The sequence below is a fragment of the Schistocerca nitens genome, chromosome 9 (genome assembly GCF_023898315.1).
Source record: "Schistocerca nitens isolate TAMUIC-IGC-003100 chromosome 9, iqSchNite1.1, whole genome shotgun sequence".
Taxonomy (NCBI): Eukaryota; Metazoa; Arthropoda; class Insecta; order Orthoptera; family Acrididae; genus Schistocerca; species Schistocerca nitens.
The window spans coordinates 183,325,066-183,346,552 of NC_064622.1; the positions used below are offsets into that span (position 1 = coordinate 183,325,066).

Sequence of the window (21,487 nt, forward strand, 5' to 3'; positions counted from 1 at the left end):
TCATTAGCGCCCAGCCTGTGGCTTAGGAAACAGTAAAAAAACCGAAATTGAAAACCAGCAGCAATGGGAACAAAGTCATAAAATTAGAGAAACTAAAAGCAGAAGGAAGGCTTAAAAATCCACTACAGAAAGGGGTTGGTTGTCCCCAAAAAAAGCTTCAAATGACTGACATCATTTCACTAGCACTAGTAAACTGGAGAACGCGGTCGGCTGAGCGCGTGTCATCTGTTAACATCGACGATAGATCAGGCGATAGCTGTAGACGGGCACGTAACGGATTAAAATAGGGGCATTCAATTAAAAGGTGTCTTACCGTCCACAGCTGAGAGCAGTGGGGACAGAGTGGGGGAGGATCGCCGCTTAAAAGATGTCGATGGCTAAAAAGACAGTGCCCTATCCGGAGTCTAGTTAAAATTACCTCCTCCCGACGACGCGTTCGGGAGGAAGAAGTCCAAGCGCAAGGAAGAGCTTTCACTTCCCGCAATTTATTATTGGGAAGTGTTGACCAATGCGCGTGCCATAAATGAACAACACGACGACATAAAACGCTCCGTAGATCACAGAAAGGAATCGATGGAATAGCTGGCCGAGGAAGAGAGACTGCAGCCTTGGCTGCAATATCGGCCGCCTCATTTCCATAGATCCCAACGTGTCCCGGGAGCCAGAGGAACGCCACTGAGACGCCCCCCAGGTGGAGCAAGCGCAGACAGTCCTGAATCCGGTGCACCAGAGGGTGCACAGGATAAAGAGCTTGGAGACTGAGGAGAGAGCTGAGAGAATCTGAGCAGACAACGTACTGTATCCGCCGATGGCGGCGGATGTAGTGGACAGCCTGGAGAACAGCGTAAAGCTCCGCAGTATACACCGAACACTGGTCGGGAAGCCGAAATTGATTTGGGGTGTCGCCAACAATATAGGCACTCCCTACACCTAACGATGTTTTCGAGCCGTCGGTGTAAATAAATGTGGCGTACGTCATTTGTGCACATAGAGCAGCAAATGCCCGACGATAAACAAGTGTAGGGGTACCATCCTTGGGAAATCGACAAAGGTCACGGAGCAGGCAGATCCGGGGACGGGGCCATGGCGGTGCTGTACCCCAAGTTGTCAAGAAGGTTTTAGGAAAGCGGAAGGAAAGAGAATGGAGCAGTCGACGGAAGCGGACTCCCGGGGGTGGAGAGAGCAACAAGATGGTCAACTGCAGAACGATGCTTTCGGAATCCACATTGGGCAGGTGTTAAAAGACTGCGGGATTCCAGCCACCACGCTAAACGGTAATTCACCATACGCTCCAAAACCTTATAGACACTACTCGTGAGAGAAATGGGGCGATAGCTAGAGGGGAGATGTTTGTCCTTTCCAGGTTTCGGAACAGGAACGACGATAGCTTCCCGCCATCGTATGGGAAAAGTACTGTCGGTCCAAATTCGATTATAAAGGCGAAGGAGGTAACGCAGACTATAGGTTGATAAATGCAGCAACATTTGGACGTGGATACCATCCGGTCCTGGGGCGGAGGAGCGAGAAGAAGAGAGTGCATGTTGGAGTTCCCGCAACGAGAAAACAGCATTGTAGCTTTCGCGATTTTGAGAGGAGAAAGCAAGAGGTCGCACTTCCGCCGCACGTTTCTTCGGGAGAAACGCTGGCGGGTAATTTGAAGAGCTCGAAATCTCAGCAAAGTGCTGACCCAACGAGTTAGAAATTGCGACGGGGCCAACTAATGTGTCATGCGCGACAGTGAGCCCAGAGACCGGGGAGAAACTAGGCGTGCCTGAGAACCGTCGAAGCCGACTCCAAACTTCCGAGGAGGGAGTGAAGGCGGTAAATGAGCTAATAAAGAATTTCCAGCTTGCCTTCTTGCTATCGCGGATGACACGACGGCATCGCGCTCGGAGCAGCTTATAGCGGATACAGTTGGCCAAAGTAGGATGGTGGCGGAAAACGCGGAGAGCACGTCGCCGCTCACATAGTGCATCACGGCATGCCTCGTTCCACCAAGGAACTGGGGGGCGCCGGGCAATTCGGAGGTGCGTGGTATTGAATGTTCCGCAGCTGTAAGAATAACGTCGGTAATATGTGTGACCTCATTGTCGACGCTGGGAAAGTGACGGTCATCGAATGTCGCTAGAGATGAAAAAAGTGTCCAATCGGCTTGGGCAAACTTCCAGCGTCGCGGGCGCATATATGGCTGTTGAGGCTGCAGTCTAAGGACACATGGAAAGTGGTCACTCGAGTGTGTATCATCAAGGGCGAACCATTCGAAGCGCCGAGCTAGCGGAACAGTACCGACCGCAAGGTCCAAATGAGATAAATTTGTCGTGGAGGCAGACAAAAATGTAGGGACCCCAGTGTTGAGGCAAACTAGATCTGTTTGGTGGAAGACGTCTAGCAATAGTGAGCCACGTGGACAAGGATGTGGAGATCCCCAAAGCGGGTGGTGGGCATTGAAGTCCCCAACCAGCAAATATGGGGGTGGAAGCTGACCAAGAAGATGAAGGAGATCAGCTCGTGCCATTGGTGTGGATGATGGAATGTATACAGTACAAAGAGAGAACGTGTATCCGGAAAGGGAAAGACGGACGGCGACAGCTTGGAAGGAAGTGTTTAAATGGATTGGGTGATAATGGACAGTTTCATGGAGAAGAATCATGAGTCCTCCATGTGCTGGAGTGCCTTCAACAGAGGGGAGATCATATCGGACGGACTGAAAATCAGGGAGAACAAAGCGGTCATGGGGACGCAGCTTTGTTTCCTGAAGACAAAAGATTACTGGCGAGTAGGATCGTAAGAGGATCGACAATTCATCTCGATTGGCTCGAATGCCGCGGATATTCCAGTGGATAATGGACATAGGGTGAACAGAAAATGGGGGAATGTGACCAAGGTCGCTGTCAACTCAACGACTGCTCTGAGCTTGCGACCGACAGCATGGAATGGCATTCAGCCGAAGACAGAAGATCCTGATCCATAGGTTGGTCAGGAGCAGCTCCTGCCACCAGCGACCGGCCGGTTGATCGGCCGCCAGCAGTGCGCCTCGGCGACACAGAAGACGGCCGAGGGCGATTTCCACCAGGTGGTGCTGTAGATGGGACACGCCTTGGCGGAGAAGGAGAGGAACTGGGTTTCTTTGTAGCCTTCTTGGAAGTATGATGTTTAGAGGAAGGAGGAACCGGTGGTTGGGAAGTTGCCGTACGTAAAAACTCTTCACGAGTATGCTCTTTTTTCGAAGTCTTGGTGTCTGACTTTTGGGCTCGAGATTTAGCAGAACTCGACGAAGGGTGAGCCAGAGAGTGGGCAGGCGAAAGTGGTGAGGTTGAACGGGCGATCTTTGCGCTGGCCGATCTGACGACCGTGGCACTAAAGGTGAGGTCGCAAGTCTGCGTGGCCGCCTCCTTTGTTGGCCGAGGAGAAGCAAGGACAGTGCTGTATTTTCCTTTCTGAGGCACGGTGGGCTGTCGACTGGCGAATAATTTTCGAGCAGCAAAGGTCGACACCTTTTCCTTCACCCTAATTTCCTGGATGAGCTTTTCGTCCTTAAAAACGGGACAATCTCGAGAGGAAGCGGCGTGGTCACCCATACAGTTGATGCAACGAGGGGATGGAGGTGGACAAGCACCCTCATGGGCATCCCTGCCACACGTAACACATTTGGCCGGATTGGAACAGGACTGGCTGGTGTGATTGAACCGCTGGCACCGATAGCAACGCGTAGGGTTTGGGACGTAAGGGCGAATGAAAATTATCTCATAGCCGGCTTTGATTTTCGATGGGAGTTGAACTTTGTCAAAAGTCAAGAAGACAGTGCGGGTTGGAATGATGTTCGTGTCAACCCTTTTCATAACCCTATGAACAGCCGTTACGCCCTGGTCAGACAGGCAGTGCTGAATTTCTTCGTCAGACAGTCCATCGAGGGAGCGAGTATGAACGACTCCACGCGAGGAATTTAAGGTACGGTGCGGTTCCACCCGGACAGGGAAAGTGTGTAGTAGTGAGGTACGCAGCAATTTTTGTGCCTGGAGGGCACTGACTGTTTCTAACAACAGGGTGCCATTCCGTAATCTGGAACAAGACTTTACAGGACCTGCAATTGCGTCGACACCTTTCTGAATAATGAAAGGGTTGACCGTGGAGAAGTCGTGACCTTCGTCAGACCGAGAAACAACAAGGAACTGTGGCAACGATGGAAGAACTGACTGTGGTTGAGACTCAGTGAACTTACGTTTGTGAGCAGACATAGTGGAAGGTGAGGAAACCATTGCGGAAGAATCCCCCATGATTACCGGCGTCTCCAATGGCGCGCTCCTCCCTTGTGGCGGTCCTCTCTGAGGGCACTCCCGCCTTAGGTGATTGTTCACACCTCAGGTCACACCTCCCGACAAACGGACGGAGGGACCAATCGGCACTTTCGGAAGGTATCAGCTCGGGTAATCACCCCTCCCTGGGCCTGGCCGTTACCAGGGGGTACGTACATGTCCTACCTGTCTACCCGGGGCGGGGAATTACGCGTTACCCCGTCACCGGCTACGCATGGAATTGCGTGGGTCGGCCTTCAGACACGCACAGGGAGGAAGAAAGAGAAAGGGAAAGGGAAAGGGAAAGGAAAGAAGAGGTCTCAAACGCCGCAGTGGAGAAAAGGGTAGAGAGAAGAGGTAAGGAAAAGAGAAGGACAAAGGAATGATGAAGACTTACAAGCAAGGAAGGCGAAGAATGTGGTACATTTACAAGCGTCCGTCTCCAGACGTAGGCACAAACCAGACCCCCAGAGGGGGAGAAAGGAAAGGAAAGAGCCAGAGGTGGGGGGGGGGGGGGGGGGGAGGCGAAGAGGGGGGGGTGGGGAAGGATGCGGAAAGGGAAGGTATGCAGCCCGGAAAGGAAGGAAGGCCACATCAGCTCGGGGTCCCGTGCTCGCTACGCACGTATCCACAAAAGAGTTGTGGATCCCCTGGGGGGAAGTTGTTGATGTTGAATACTTATCTAAGTACAGCCACACCTGCCATGGTAACACTGAAGGACATATTGAACATCAGTGTTCTAAGAATTATGATGGTTACAGTGGAGGTATGGAGTGTGATGGAGCTCTAAAAATATTTCAGAGAGTGGTGCCCATTTATAATGCTAAATATATGAAGTACCTAGGTGATGGGGACTCTAAAGTTTTCAATAAAATTAACGAGTTCAATGTTTATGGTGATACCTTGGTAACAAAACTGGAGTGTTGTGGACGTGTGCAAAATAGTATGGGCGCTAGATTGAGGAAGCTACAAACAGAAATGAAAGAAAAGTTGCTATCTGATGGAAAATCTCTGTCTGGCCAAGGCAGATTGACAGAGACTGAAACAGACCTTCTTCAGAGTTATTATGGACTGGCTAGTAGACTAACTGCACCTCTGAATGATGTTACAGCAATGAGAAAAGCTGTATGGGCTACCTACTTTCATAAGTTGTCAACAGATGACCACCCTGTTCACAGATTATGCCCTAAAAGGGAAGATTCTTGGTGTGGTTACCCAAAAGAAAAATAAAGTGGTCAAATATACCATCATAAGCATTCTCTTCGTGAGCCTGTTAGGAATGAAATAAAACCAACTTTTAGAGACATGAGTGACCCTGTTTTGCTTAGTAAATGTCTTCATGGGGGCAATCAGAATACAAATTAAAGTTTCAACCATTGCATATGGGAAAGATTGCCCAAGAATTTTTTGTAGGACTAAATACATTAAAAGTTGGTGTACTAGATTCAGTGATATATTTCAATGATGGAGCAATAGGAAGGTTGGAAGCCCTGAGAAATTTAGGCATAAAATGTGCCTCTAATACGGAAGATCAATTGCTTGCATGTGACAGACAATGGGTACATGAAGCTGAATGATTCACTCTTTAAGTTAGCAAAGAAGCAAGAAGTGCTAAAAGGAATGCCAAGAGGAGGCTTGAAGATGAAGAAATGCTGCAGGATGAAGACTATGCTTCAGGAAAGTTGTGTGGCACAGATTAAATGGGACTCTTATCTTCATTCGCAATTTACCGCAACTTGTATTTTTCAGAATTCATGCAAAAATATTCACTAAAGTTTATAAAACATTGTTCTAATTTTTTTTTCTGTAACTTGCAATAGTCCATACTTATGTAGTAGACATAAGCTTTAGTGCAGAATCAACTAAATTATAGGAAAAATAACATTTTCATTAGGAAAAAAATTATAAAAATTAAAATGTAAGACGTGATATTTTTTATCCTTGTAATATACATAATAGGTGGAATTAAATAGGTCTAGTACCTCAGCCATCATGTCATGAATATCTGGTAAAAATTTGGTCTCCTTCAAATGTATAACACTGGATTAAATGGTACCTCAATTTGAGGAAGCATTTTGGGGAAAAAAATGTTATCAATTTCTTTGTAATTTTTTTAGTAACCCTAAGCAGGTTCAAAAATATTCAAAATACTTCTAATGTGTTTAGAAAGTGCGCTGCATTACCTGATATCAACAAAAAATCTGTATAACATACATTATAAACAGTGCCTGAAAGAAACAAGTGTTGATTTTTACATAGTATTGAGCTGGAAAAGTACCCTGTATGCTTAAACAAAAAGTTATTGAAATTTAAACTTGGTGACTGATTTCCACAAATAAGATACTTTATACCAGTGGTGTACAAACTTGCTACTATCACGTGTCACAAATCTTTCACTGCGACTACATAAAGATCACTAGGGAATATTCATTTTATTTAGCAAATATTATTACAAAAATGTGTTTTTACAGAAGCATTATTTACACAATTTAATTTGATACACAACTGCCCACTTGATTTGACATTTGGCTCAATTTTTGTCAATTTACGAGTTCTACAAGAAGAAACAGAGGGGGACGGGCAGCCATCATATCAATGATGGGCCACACACAGCTTGTGATCTGTGAATCCCTGCTTTATATTATGAATAATAGCCCTTGTATTTGTTTGCTGCAGATGTCCTTTGATGCAATGTATATGGATATGGATATGTATCGGAACAGACTCAATCATAGGTAAAGCAAGTTTTTTAGACGGATGCCAGGAAAATGCAAGTAGTCTACAAAACACTTGTGCAATCCATCCTGTAATATTCCTCAATTGAGTGAGACCCATACTAAATAGGACTACCATGGGGTATTAAATGTATACAAAGAACAGCAGCATGAATGGACAGAAGTTTGTTAGCCCCTTGGAAGAGCATCATAGAGATGCTAGAAAAACTGAAGTGGTGGTAAACACTGGAAGATAGATGCAAACTATCCCGAGAATGCCTGCTTACAACAACCAGCTTTAAGTGATAAGTCTCTGAATATACTACAACCTCCTCTGTATCATTCCCACAGGAATCACAAAAAACTATTCGAAAAGTTAAAGCACACAAAGAGGCATTTAAGCAGCCATTCTTCCCATGCTCGATATATGACTGGAATGGACTTCATAGTGCTTTATAAAATACAGATGTAGATGCAAAAGAAAACACATCACAATTAAGTTTAGTGCATAAGTAACTTTAACATTTGACCTCTGTCGCCTGAGTGAGTGAACTATCGTTGAACTTACCACAACCATACCAACAGGAATATCTAACCCTGGCGGAACAATGAACACTTCATCTTCTTCTGCAGCTGTCTCTTGTTTTGAAGTAGCTTCATCCTGCTGAGCAGATCCATCTCCTTCATTATCATAATTGAAAGCAACTTGACCATATGAAGCCTGACTACCCAGGGCTTGATGTAAACGCTTCAGCTCCTCTTCTACAAAAAGACAGAACTTGCTTCAAAAATTGTTCTTTGCAGATTGGATATTAATAATGTTCACAAGAGCCATTTAAATATTCTGCAATAGGGGTGTGCAAATGTGTAGACAAATTCATGTGTCTAGTATGAACTTCAAGTCATTTAAGTTACATGTCTAGTGCAGTAAAAGATTTTCTGATCACAGCATCAATGGTGCACCCCTATTCCTCACCCATCACTTGAAATTTAAAATTGACATCTTACATAATTAAACAATCATCATCATAACTACGTAGAACATTCCTTCATTTATGGCAAATTTCATTGCATAATGGGAAAAAGTTCATAAATTTGCTATTAATTTTTTGACAGACACTTGAAGATCTGACACTTAAAGAACCCTGCCTATCATGGCCACTTTGAAGCAAAGACTTATTGCATTTGTTGATCTACATACAGATGGTATCTCTCTGCTACCCTACACATTTACGGAAATTTACACAGGATAGTGATAGCAGAATGATGACGATCTACGACACCTGAGAGAAAAAGAATACAAAGGAGTGTGGTGGAGGGTACGGGAAGGGGTTCACTATACAAGTGAAGACAAGGGTATACTCACTTGCACCTAACATGTCAGTGTTTTCACAAAATAAGGCAAAATTTGACCAAAACAGAATGTGTATAATTCGGAAATCTGGCCAAATCGTAAAAAGACTTCAGTTCCGACACATTCATTACACTTTTACATGCTAATTTTTTGTGTAAAGTGGAACATGCCTAAAGCAAACATGGAATGTAAATTTTAAGATTGACTTAGTAATTCATCACATAATGTGGAAAAAGGCTTATGCAGTACTACTTTTTCAAAAATATTTAAAAAGGTTGTGTTCAAGTGTCACCTTAAGCATCTGACTGCAAATAAGTCACAGTTTGGATTCCTCAACAGTTCCAATATAGAGAAGGCTACTTACATGCACAGTGAGAAAGACCTCAGTTCATTAGATAACAAACCTGTCAATAGCCTTTGATTGTGTTAATCACAGCATTTTCTTAAGCAAATCAGAATATGCTGCAAAATGGTTCAAGTATTATCCAGTTTATTGGAAACAAAGGCTGTCGTTGCGAAATACCTGTGGCATAAGCAATTAGTTTTCATCTAATCGGGAATTAATTACATGTGGTGTTCCTCAATGTTGCATCTTGAATCCATTGCTTTTTTGTATAAATGACCTCTCATCTATTACATTGCCAGATACAGAGTTTGTTTTGTTTGCAGATGACACATACATTCCAATAAATAATAAGTCACGCACAGATTTAGAAACAGCTGTTAATCAAATTTTCACCGACATTAATAAATGGTTTAAAGCTAATTCACTGTCATCAAACTTTGAAAAGAACAATTACACGCAGCCGAGAACCTGTAAGAGATTTTCTTCAAGCATATGTAAAACATATGAAGATATACAGATTGAAGAGGTTGACAGTGTTAAATTTCTGGGACTGCAACTTTATAATAAATTCGGTTGAGAAGGGCATACAACAGAATTGCTGAAGTGCCTAAACAAGTCCGTATTTGCACTGAGAATGATGTCAGATGTAGGAGATATAAATATAAAAACAGCTTGCATACTATGCTTACTTTCATTCCATTACGTCATACAAAAATAGTGTTCTTTGATAATTCGTCAAGCCAAGCAAAAGTTTTTACAGTGCAAAAACTTGTAATAAGACTCATTTGTGGTGTAAATTCAGGAACATAATGTAGAAATGTGTTCAAGGAACTTTGTATTTTAACCACTGCTTCTCAGTACAGTTATTCCTTAATGAAATTTGTTGCAAGTAATATGTCTATTGCCAAACAATAGCTCAATACATAGTATCAACACTACGAATAAGAATAATCTACATAAAGACCTAAAATTTTGGTCCAAAAGGGACCCACTATTCAAGAACACACATTTTCAATAAATAGTCCGCAACCATAAAAACTTGGTTTCAGATAAAGCACACTTTAAACAAGAGTTTGAAAGACTTTTTGATGGGCAACTTCTTCTACTCTATAGATAACTATCTTAACGGGGACTGTTAGACTAGCTTAAATAATGTCGTCTGCTGGATTTCAGTTTTTACTGCACTTTGTCACAACAGTCAAAATTAGATATTTTTTGTATGATAAATTTATTAAAAGTGTGTAACTATGTTTCATTCTGACAGGATATTAATTCTGTAAATATTAGCAGTTCCACTCCATTGTAATGTATTCACATATTTTGACAGTCTCCTGAAAAAGAATCAGGATAGTGAGTATTATATTCATATGTTTTATGTTTTTTATTTTAGATTTTCTGACTTGGTCCACAGCCACAAAAATGATCTCATTTTTGGGATTATCGAACGAAAACTGAATTTAGTCTAGTCTAATCTAATGGCATACCTTAGTTATTCACATCTATACAAAGATACTACTTTTAACACAAAGACTGTACACCCCAGACAATGCTGTTATGTGAAAGAGGTTCATGTTATTCCATAAAACAGTGGTTTTACTCGGCAAGATGAAGCAATCCAAATAAATACATAAGCTGCATTATTTCCTGTCAGTTTCAGTTGACTTTTAGTACTTTAAGTACACTATTACGTCAAACAAAAAGTAAGTGTCACTAACACTTAACGAAAAGATCAATGTAATCAAGGCAAATGAAAAAGAAACCCTCTGTGCAAAATAATTTTTTATTTCAAATGAGGTAAAAAACAAATTTATGAAATTTTAAAAAACGAGGATGTGATATAGGATGAATGGATACCATGGAACTTGCAAATAAAAAGAAAGGCAAAGAAAATAGGAAATGAAGACATTAACGAAACAGTGTGGGAATGGTTCGTAATTGTATGGGAATATATTTACTCATCATCAGAAACGTGTATATGGAAAGGCCCTCTACATAGCTGTCTGAAAACATGTTAGGTAATATGGAGAAGCCATTGGTTATTGGAAACATGGCAAACCCCTTTGTTCCGAGGGAAAAGAAAAAGAAGATGACAGTAAGCTTCCGGTCACATGGCAAAGCAGTAAAAAGTCGTGGATGGTGAGTGGTCTTATTGAAGAGTGCCAAAATGAAAAAAGGAAATTGTCAAGTTCTCCTTTTTGATTAAAGGAGGCCACTCACCAAAAAGCAGAAGCATTGAGTCGTCTATAGGCACACACAAAAACACAGAAAATTTGCTGGTTTTCAGAGTAATCTTTTCTATAGCCAGAGTAAAACACACATGCAAATACACATCCACAAACACATGCACAGATAGACATGCCTATGATCCTACATGGTGCCGGCTGGATGAACAGTGCCAGTGCTGCATTTTGGCAGGTGGACTAGGTTGTGGTAGGAGTTGTATCAAGTGGGGTGGGTAAAGTGAGAGAGATGCAGGATGCAGTGACAGTAATTGTTGGCGTGTGGCTAGCAACTCGGAGGGAGGCAGCTGGTTTGCCAGCTACGAATGCAGAGAGGGAAGGATGGTAGGTACACGGGATAGGCATGTGATGCACAGTTGTTGTTGGAGCTGGTGAGAATGGCACACACTGAAGGTGAAGTGAAGATGGGAAATAGGAGAGGGTGACATGATGGAGGAACTGGAAACTGTTGGGTGGAAGTTGTAGGGACAGTGGCTTACTGAAGATTTTGGCCAGGACAATTACAAGAGCGGAGGATATTGTAAGGATAACTTCAAACTGCATACTTAAGTGAAGTTAGTGGTGGGAAGGAACCAGATGGTCCATGTTGTAAAGCAGCCATTGAAACAGAGCATGTTGTACTCAACTGCATGTTGTGAAACCGAATGGTGACCTTGTTCTTGGCAACAGTTTGGTAGTGGCCATTCATTATGGTGGACAGCTGATTCCATCCTGGAAGCAGTAAACTGGATTGACTTAGCAGTAAGGGAAATAAATCCCAAAACTGTCACGAATTGCTTCAGAAAAGCGTGGTTTGAAGGTGAATAAGATGCTTCTGTACTCATTGAAGATCAAGAAAATTCAGCAGCAGTTGCTGGAATTAATTCAAATGTAAAACATTTAATGTAGTCCAGGTGACTACATTCGAACTGATGACTTTGTCGGCTCACTCCACTTTTACTCTGGCAATAGATGTAATCGAAATCCACAACACAGAAGATGATGGGGAGGGACCAAAAGAAGAAGAACAGGCGCAAAATGATATCCCCAGAAAAACTAATATTCCCTAAGAAGCTACTGCACGCATAAGTGACATCATGCAATTTGCGGCACAAATATTCTCCCAAGCCGTAGGAACTATTATATAGAGAGGGGGGGGGGGGGGGAATAACACACAGAAAAAAACAATTTTGCAGGAAATTCAAACCGATTTCCCATCTTCATATGTCGTGAAAAATGTGAAATGTAAAGCAAATAACCACAGGAATACTATGCATGTACATTAATACATGAATTACAGGAAAAATACAGTCATGCCTTGTTATGTATCAATTAGATGCCACAGAAGCACATGGAGTGAGTTTTGCACCACTGCATTCATTCATAAAGACAGCAGTAATGGACTAAAAGGAATACAGGGATTGTCTGAAAAGTTTCTGGCCTCACCCATACATTGCAGCACAAAATGCACATTCCCCCCCCCCCCCCCCCGCCCCCTTAGGGGATGGTACTACTTTCAACACATTCTGTGTGAAACTGCAAATCATTTCATTTAGTAGTTGGCTGTAAGCAGCTGTCCAAACAAAACACAGTGTGAACAAACAAAAAATTGAATTTTTGGCAAACTTGAAAGGGACTAAACATGAGGTCATTGGTCCTTTTCAACCTTAACACTAGAATAGCAGAAGGAGTCAAAATGACCCTGTCATACTTTTTTTCTTCAGTGTCGGCTCCAAACTTTTTTAATTCATTCATGGAATCATATGAACTTTCCTATTTTTTCTCTTCTTTATGGTGATGACTTAGAATTTACAAAATATTTACATTTTCTTTGACATTACATTCGACATACCTAGAAAAGCAGAAGGGGGTCTATTTGGCACCACTGTAATTGGTCTTCTGAGTATATGCAGATAATGTACCAAATGAAACAGCAACATTCAGTAGCCATGCCCAGTTACTGCTGCTCACTGTTGCATCTTGGCATGTGCACAATCCAATGCATCTTGGCACGTGCACAATCTACTGTAGTTTACATCTTATCTTTCAGGTAATACTCTTTGTCCATGAAAAATGTTTGCAAACACACATCGTCCACATGACTTTCTTATGGAGAACTGTTACATCTCTTACAGGATTCCGACATTGAATCGGAAATGGACTATACTGATGAAGATCAGGATTTTGTAACTCAGACAAGTGAAGATGATGACATTGTGAATGAGGAGGAATTCGTAGAGGATCTTCAGCTACTCCAATCCTCACCTCACCCATCACAGCAGGCCCAGGTGTGTGCATCTACAGAGATGGTCGGTAGGGATGGAAGAGAGTGGGCGATTGCCAATTTTTCACATTCTGGAAGGAGGCCAGCTGTGAATGTTCTAAACAAGAGAGAAGATCTCACTAGCTATGCTTGTCAACTAGAACACAACTCTGTCATCAGTTCTTTCCATCTAATTTTGACGAAGCAATGTTACATCTCATGAAGGAATACACAAAATCAAATGCTTGAAAAGTACTAAAAAACAATGACTGTACCATGTCACTTTGGAACTGGAAAAATTTCTAGCCATCATGTATGCTTTGGGTATCTTTATGTACAAAAGTTACGTCTGTGGATGACCTCTGGATGCATTCCTGGGGGCCTACTTTCATCAAGGACATTATGCCAAGGGACAGACTCCAGGAGCTTCTCAGATTTCTCTGTTTCTATGAAAAATCAGATGGAGCTGAATACCTGCTAGCCAACAAATTCAATCCTGTATCTGAAATTTGGGCAAAGTTCACTGAAAAGAGTAACAGACTTCATCAATTCATGCCAAACAAGCTAGACGCATACGGTCTCAAATTCTAGATTTCTGCTGAAATAGTGACCAAGTGCACATGTAAAACTTTCTCATACCTTGGAAAAAAGGACACCCACAGAGAGAAGAAACGTCCTTCTGCAGCTCATGGAGCCATTTCTGAATCAAGGAAGAAACATGATGACAGACAACTTCTTTATGTCTCTCAAATAAGAGAAAACTTCATTAGCTGGTGCAATGAACAAGATCCATTGTGAAATCCCTGATGAGGTAAAGAAGACAAATGCTGAAATACACCCCATCACCGTCTTGAACCAGACTGGCCAGAAACTGCACTATGATTGTATCCCAGGGAAAGAAGAATAAAAATGTCATTTTTCTGAATATGCTGCATGCCGAAGTATCAAGAAGGAAAGAAGAAACCTGAAACCATAACATCCTATGGCGCAATGAAGTACGAGGTAGATGTGATTGCATGCAATAACAAAAGCTGTCAAGCTTCAATTTTTGAATCTGGGGAACTCCAACAGGACATGGGTCACCAACAGAGAGACATCATGACGACAAAGGTGTGGATCACCTCAGTTGAGGACATGACCATGAACCAGCAAGGAATGGCCGACAAGTAGTTTGCAAAGGATAGCAGATTCCCTTCCAGAAGGGCAGAGGGAAGATTGGCAAGTGCTCTTAGACCTCTTTGTGGTGTGTTGCTTCTTCATAGTGGCTACAGTAAGCTGCTACTTCTAAGCCTCCAGAAGCTGAAGGTGTAGTGTCAACCACAAGTTGGAGCCTGGCGTCCTCACCTTTGGGGTTTCCATCTAAGGAGTTACCTTTGTGAGCAGTCTGTAAAATTGTTTCCTGAAATCCCTATAAGACTCAAGTCCAGAGGATTACAATGGCACTCTCAGTATTGTGGAGGCAAAGAAAGAAGATTGTCTATTGTCAAAACCACTGAGTTACCATGACAGTACTGACTTATGCCCAACAGGCTGCTTAACAAGTCATAACAGATTAGGAAATTTTGGTGAGTGCAAATCTAATGGAGGGCTTGGATAATGGCTACTTACTTTACTGTAAAAATACTCCCTTTGTCATAAAGTTCCAGGACAAGTTTTCTTATTTCTGAGTTTGCAATACTAAAAAGAAACAAATGATGTTTTTATGTTACCTGAAATGTGTTCATCCTTGAAATGAACTTGACCATGTTTCCATGCAAACTCACTAGGTGGCAAGGCTGAGCTTAGCAACCACACTGTTTGGGTTCTTTGCACATTAGTTATGGTGACATGCCACATGCCGATTGTGAGCAAAGTGTGAACACTAAGGTCTGCGTTAAGCTTGGGAAAATCCTTAGTGAAACATCCACTATGATTAAGCTAATATAGGCAGGCAAGGCACTTTCAAGAAGTCATGTTTTCAAGTGGCGTAGAAGGTTTTATAAAGGCAGAGATTCAGTGCAAGATGATCCCAGAACTGGTCGCCCATCTACAGCACATACTGAGGCAAACATAGCATGTGTAAGGCAGTTACTGCAAGAAGACTGTCATGTAACTATGCATGCAATATCAGAAGCACTTAATTTGAATTGTGATGTGTGCCATAAGATTTTATGCCAACATTTAGGGAAACCGAAACTTAATGCAAAACTTGTCCCTTACACATCAATACATGAACAGATGAAGAATTTCTGCTGAACAACTGGATAGAGTCAGACGTGATCACACATTTCTGTCGAATATTATGAAATCTGGTGCTAACCAGTATGACCCTCACATGAATTGTCAAAGTGCTGAATGGCACAGTCCTCGATCTCCAGCCTCGAAAAAAGTTCTTCAAAAACAAAGACAATGTTGATCAAATCCTTTGATAGTAAAGGATTTATTCATCATGAGTATGTTTCTCCAGGTCAAGCAGTGAAGCGAACTCTTTACTTCGAAGTCCTGAAAAGTTTGTGACAAGCAATTCAACGTAACCACCCTGATTTATGGGCATCTCAGGACTCCTTCTTACTACATTACAATGAAAGACCCCATACTGCTTTATCACCTAATGAGTATCTGGACAGACATTCTGTTATTGCCACCCTACATCTGTCACATTCGCCCAACTTCGCACCTTGCGATTTTTTCTTGTTTCCTCAACTGAAAAGGAGACTGAAAGGAAAGCTTCATGAAGGTATCGCAGACATCCAATAGATCCAATAGCCTGTGACAAATGAGCTTACAAGCATCGCAGTTGAAAATTTCCCTGCTTGCTTCCACAACCTCCAGAAATGTTGGCAACTGTGTACAGACAGCCAAGGGGACTACTTTGATAGGAACTTGTCCTGGCACTTTGCTGACAAAGTAAAAATTACACCAGGACAGCAGCGAGCATTGCTCATTGTCCACAGCATATATCCAGGTATAGCCACGCGATTGTCAACACTTGAGTTTTCATTATAAATGACTGTTGAACGTGGAAATTTTCGAAGAACTAAGAGAAATAAATGCTAAAATGCCAAAGGATTAATTATTTTCTTTGGGCAAATGGAAAGGTGCAACAGGATCTTTGGATAAGGTATGCATCATTAGCATTAGGGATGGCAGGGGCTGAGGTGTTGGGGGAGGGGGAATGTTCACCGAGGTATCCTGACAATATGTTTGGTGCAGGGCTTGGGTTTTCCTTGTGGAAGACAGATCCCCCAGTCAGGGAAAAGGATATGGTGATTTGAATATACATGGTAGCTGCAGATGTATGTTGCATAACTTAGCAGTCATTTATGACATTTGATCAGTATAGGTGGAATCTTAGCCTCTACCAGGAGGCTGTCCGTATGACTCATCTGAAAGACCCCATTTGCGATCTGGATTCTGCAGTGAAGTTGAAGGGGCCATTGATCCACAAGCTGGCACCCACAATCCAGTCAGTATGGGACTAATGCTCTGTACAGACACTCAGTCACACGCAACAGGTTGTGACTGAGACAGTGGAATGTGTTGAGTTCCAACTGGCGCTTCTTTTTAAGCTAGTGAACATGTGGTAGACATGTCAACTGAGCGTCAAATGAAAACCCCCGAAAAACAGTATGACTTACCACATTGAACATTTGATTATGAACGTAAAGTTCTGGATGTGGAGAAACAGTATACCAGCGGAAGCTCTTCTGCACAACACACCTTCATAGTGTAAAACTGGACACCATGGGAGAGAGCAGGATTTTGTTGTCCTGTGGAACCTTGCAGCTAGTAATCACTAGAATTCTTAGCTGAACAAGTGTAGTGAATACAAAACTCATTCACAAGGAAGGACAGTGAGAACATACGCCCACAGCCTCAGTAAACCCATTAATCACTCTCTGACAAGGGATCACCCTCAATGTGGACACCAGTGGGATTCAGTTTTGTACATGGGGGGGAACTATAAGATGTCCCAATTCGAACACGAAATTATATAACATAGGATCAAAATCAGGAAGGGCCTTTAAAAACTTTCTTGTACATTGGTGTAAGGATGGGGTAATGCCATGAAATGTCATGAGCCTGCCTTAATTCAAAGAAGACAGTAGTAAGGTGTTGGCAGAAGGCAAAAGCTGTCCTTTTAGCAGACCTCAGTTGAATTAAGTGGTCAGTTGTGTACTGGCCCTTTTCGTGTTTTATATGGTAGCTGGCCCAAGAATGTAGCCTTAGAAGGCAATAAGGAGGCAACAGTATGGGAATTCTCAGAAACTGAGATGCTCAAGTACTTTGCAGAAACAAGATTTTTGTAAAAGAAGGTTTGAAGCCAACTGATATTCATCTGAGGTTCATAAATGTCAGCACCATATATCACTGAAGCAGTGTATGATGTGATCTTGAAAGATCAGCATACAGAAGATGTGTGAAATTCTCAAGACTGTTTGGAAGTTATCCTGTGAATTTGTTTCTCATCTGCTGTGAGCAAGATTAGCACACAAAACTTTCTCATGTACAATTCTTCGTAAAAAAAAAAAAAAAAAAAAAAAAAGCAGCCAACTTATTATTTTGAAATCCCCACAATCTTGACAGTTCCGCACACCTTTGTAGGCTGTTCTTTCCAGAGCATAGTGTGCACTTTTTCGATGATTTCTGGTGTTTTGTACTTTTCAGATGCCCTCCACATGGATTCTCTCTGATAGTTTTGTGCCTTCATTTAAATTCAACAACACAATTCTTTAACAGTGGAGAAAGAGTATCTCCATATGCACAATCATGAACATCAAATGAATTTTGGTTGACATCAAATCATCTTTTACTAAGACCTTATCAGTGTATGACACTAGAGCATCTCAATCTCCGAGAATTCACACACCTTTCCTTGTTCAAACACCACAGATATAACAATATCTGGAGAATAAAATACTAACCTTCTAACAATGAAACTTCCTGGCAGATTAAAACTGTGTGCCGGACCGAGACTTGAACTCGGGAAATTTGCCTTTCGCAAGCAAGTGCTCTACCACCTGAGCTACCCTAGCATGACTGGTGCCCCATCCTCACAGCTTTACTTCCGCCAGTACCTCGTCTCCTCCTTTCCAAACTTCACAGAAGCTCTCCTGCGAACCTTGCAGAATTAGCACTCCTGGAAGAAAGGATATTGTGGAGATATGGCTTAGCCAAAGCTGGGGGGATGTTTCCAGAATGAGACTTTCACTCTGCAGCAGAGTGTGCGCTAATACGAAACTTCTTGGCAGATTAAAACTGTGTGCCGGACCGAGACTCAAACTCGGGACCTTTGACTTTCGCGGGCAAGTGCTCTACCATCTGAGCTACCCAAGTTCGGAAAGTAGGAGACATGGTACTGGCGGAAGTAAATTTGTGAGGACAGGGTGCAAGTCGTGCTTGGGTAGCTCAGATGGTAGAGCACTTGCCCGCGAAAGGCAAAGTTCCCGACTTCAAGTCTTGGTCCAGCACACAGTTTTAACCTGCCAGGAAGTTTGATATCAACGCACACTCCACTGCAGAGTGAAACCTTCTAACACACTGCTTGTCAAACTTTTTTGCTTGAAAACCAATGCTGACATTGTAAGGCAACACCTTGGGCTGCATAAGAAGGGGCGAGGGAGCGAGAGGGGAAAGGGGGGGGGGGGGGCAGTTGTGTTATGTGAGCACTCAAAGAAAAATTCAATTTTTGGGAGACCATAGTTACTGATTACCACTTATAAATCTTGACTTTACATAATATAAGATATCACACGAGATTTTTTAAGCAAAAAAGGAAATATGTTGGAACTACAGGCACATTTCTGAAGGCTTACATGGTGACCAATTTTTTCTGCCAAAGCGGGTACTGTGGCCAGTACTATTGCAACAGGATCCCATGGTTTTTTTTCTGATTACTGGGCATAGTTTCTAGGCATGTTCATGCTATAGTATATGAATGCATACTAAGTGACTGCAGCAAACCATTTTCAATCAGACTTTTAGATTAGGCCAAAATAATGGAACAGACACACTTTTAAATAATATACCTTAATTAATTCAAAACTGCCACAAAGAGTTAGAATGGTAACTGATAGCTTTCTGAATAAAATGATTTAGAAGTTCTTAGAGGTCCGTTTTATCTGTTGTACTCGTTTTATCTGTTGTACTATGTGTGTTTTTGGGAAGTAACTAATGCTTACTGGGGTGAAAACTTTGGCCACTGGATGTCATGTGAGCCTAGTGATCATCATACGAAACTATCAGACTGAAAGAAATTACAAGGAACTACATTTGTAGGCTAAAAGGTGTTGTTTGAACATTGATATCGTAAAAAATTATTATTCTCCATACAAGAGGGTTAACAAGAATAATACGCTGGTCAAAGCAATTAGGGGATCAGTTGAGATATCTAGGTTCTGAAGTATTGTCATCAGCAGAATGAACTAAAATGGTTCGACATCTTTCTGTCAGTTCTACAGAGTGGAGACAAGAACATTATGGTCACCAAGATAGCAGTGACACCGGAAAGTTGCTGCAGAGGGGATGTTGTTGACTTGTGTTTACTCTACCAAACGAATTACACAAGCAGTTGAGTTCAGATTGTGTAGCAATCAGGTAATAAAATGCAACAACAACGTGACTTAAGGGGAAGGCGGCTGCAGCTATTGAAGTGTCCCAAATTGTAATTTCCAGGACCTCGATGCGATTTCAGACAACAAGAACTGTTTAAAGAAGGTGAGGCCAAGGTTGTCCATGGGAAACATCAGCAAGAGATGACCATTATCTCTAGTAAACAGCCCGTCGAGACAGAAGCCTGAATGCAACTCAGCTGCAATGCAACCTCCAAGCAGCAACAGGGCGCACAACACAAACAGTCCAAATTCGTCTTCGAGAATGTGGCCTCTACACATGGAGGCCTATGGTGTGTGTGTCCCATTAAAACCACAACACTGTTTAGCCCGCAGAAACTGGGCAGAGGAACATCAGGATTGGAGTCATAACGAATGGCGCCAGGTGCTGTTCACACGAGTCAAGATTTGGTGTTCAGCCCGACAATCGTCATTCCCTCATCTGGAGGGAACGTGTAACTTGGAACATTCCTGCGTATGTGCAGGAAACATCAATAAATCATGGTGGTAGACTAATCATGTGGGCAGGAGTCAGTACTGGCGGACATATGGACTTCTTTGCCATTCAGAATGGTGTTTTGACTGCTAAGAGGTATAGAGACGACATCCTTCAACCTTTTGTTGGGCCCTTTGCTGGTGCCACAGGTGGGTTCCTTCTGGTGGATGATAACACTTGTCCCCACAGAGTTGCACTGGTGGACAACATGCCTGAAGCTGAGGGAACTAAACGAATGCAGTGGCCGGCTTGTTCTCCGGACTTAAGCCCGATTAAGCTCGTCTGGGATGCACTTGGCAGATGTATTTCAACTAGACCAACACCTCCCCCAAGGGTAGCAGAGCTGGATATTGCACTCATGGAAGAATGGCCAAATATCCCCAAGAGCTGATTGATAACCTCATATTGTCCATGCCATGCAGGTGTGCAACTGTACTGGCCATCTGAGGTGATCACACACCATATTAGAGGGCAGCGAGAATGACTGTTTCACTATTATGGTAGCCCCATGGTGCCTTGCTCCATGTAAACACCACATAAACCTCAAGTAAAGAGTTGAGACAGCAAAATATGGTACTGTGTCACACACAAATTACAACTGTAACCGATATCTGAATAAAATACGTTACCATAAGTCTATTGTGTAAAACATCTCAACTGATCAAATGATTGTTTTGAGCAGTGTATAAATAACTTATCTTTCACCAGATCACATGACTCAAAAGCAAAACAGTTATTACTAAAAATAATAATGAACAAGGTTACTTTGTTAATCTCATTGACAACAATGTACATATATAAAAACAAAGATGATGTGACTTGCCAAACGAAAGCACTGGCACGTCGATAGACACACAAACAAACACACAAAATTCAAGCTTTCGCAACAAACTGTTGCCTCATCAGGAAAGAGGGAAGGAGAGGGAAAGACGAAAGGATGTGGGTTTTGAGGGAGAGGGTAAGGAATCACTCCAATCCCGGGAGCGGAAAGACTTACCTTGGGGGAAAAAAGGACAGGTATACACGCGCGCGCGCACGCACGCACACGCACACGCACACACACACACACACACACACACACACACACACACACACACACACACACACACACACACACACACATCCATCCGCACATACACAGACACGAGCAGACATTTGTAAAGGCAAAGAGTTCGGGCAGAGATGTCAGTCGAGGCGGAAGTACAGAGGCAAA

At 42.5% G+C, this 21,487-nt stretch overlaps 1 protein-coding gene across 3 annotated transcripts in view; it reads right to left on the minus strand.

Moving 5' to 3' along the window:
* LOC126202892 (splicing factor, suppressor of white-apricot homolog) overlaps nt 1-21,487 on the minus strand; it is a 158,858-nt gene that overhangs the window by 121,810 nt on the left and 15,561 nt on the right. For all 3 annotated transcript variants that reach the window (XM_049936965.1, XM_049936962.1, XM_049936964.1), the window contains exon 3: nt 7,575-7,768. In XM_049936965.1, the coding sequence (XP_049792922.1) occupies nt 7,575-7,768 (194 nt within the window). The remainder of the gene's footprint in view (nt 1-7,574; nt 7,769-21,487) is intronic.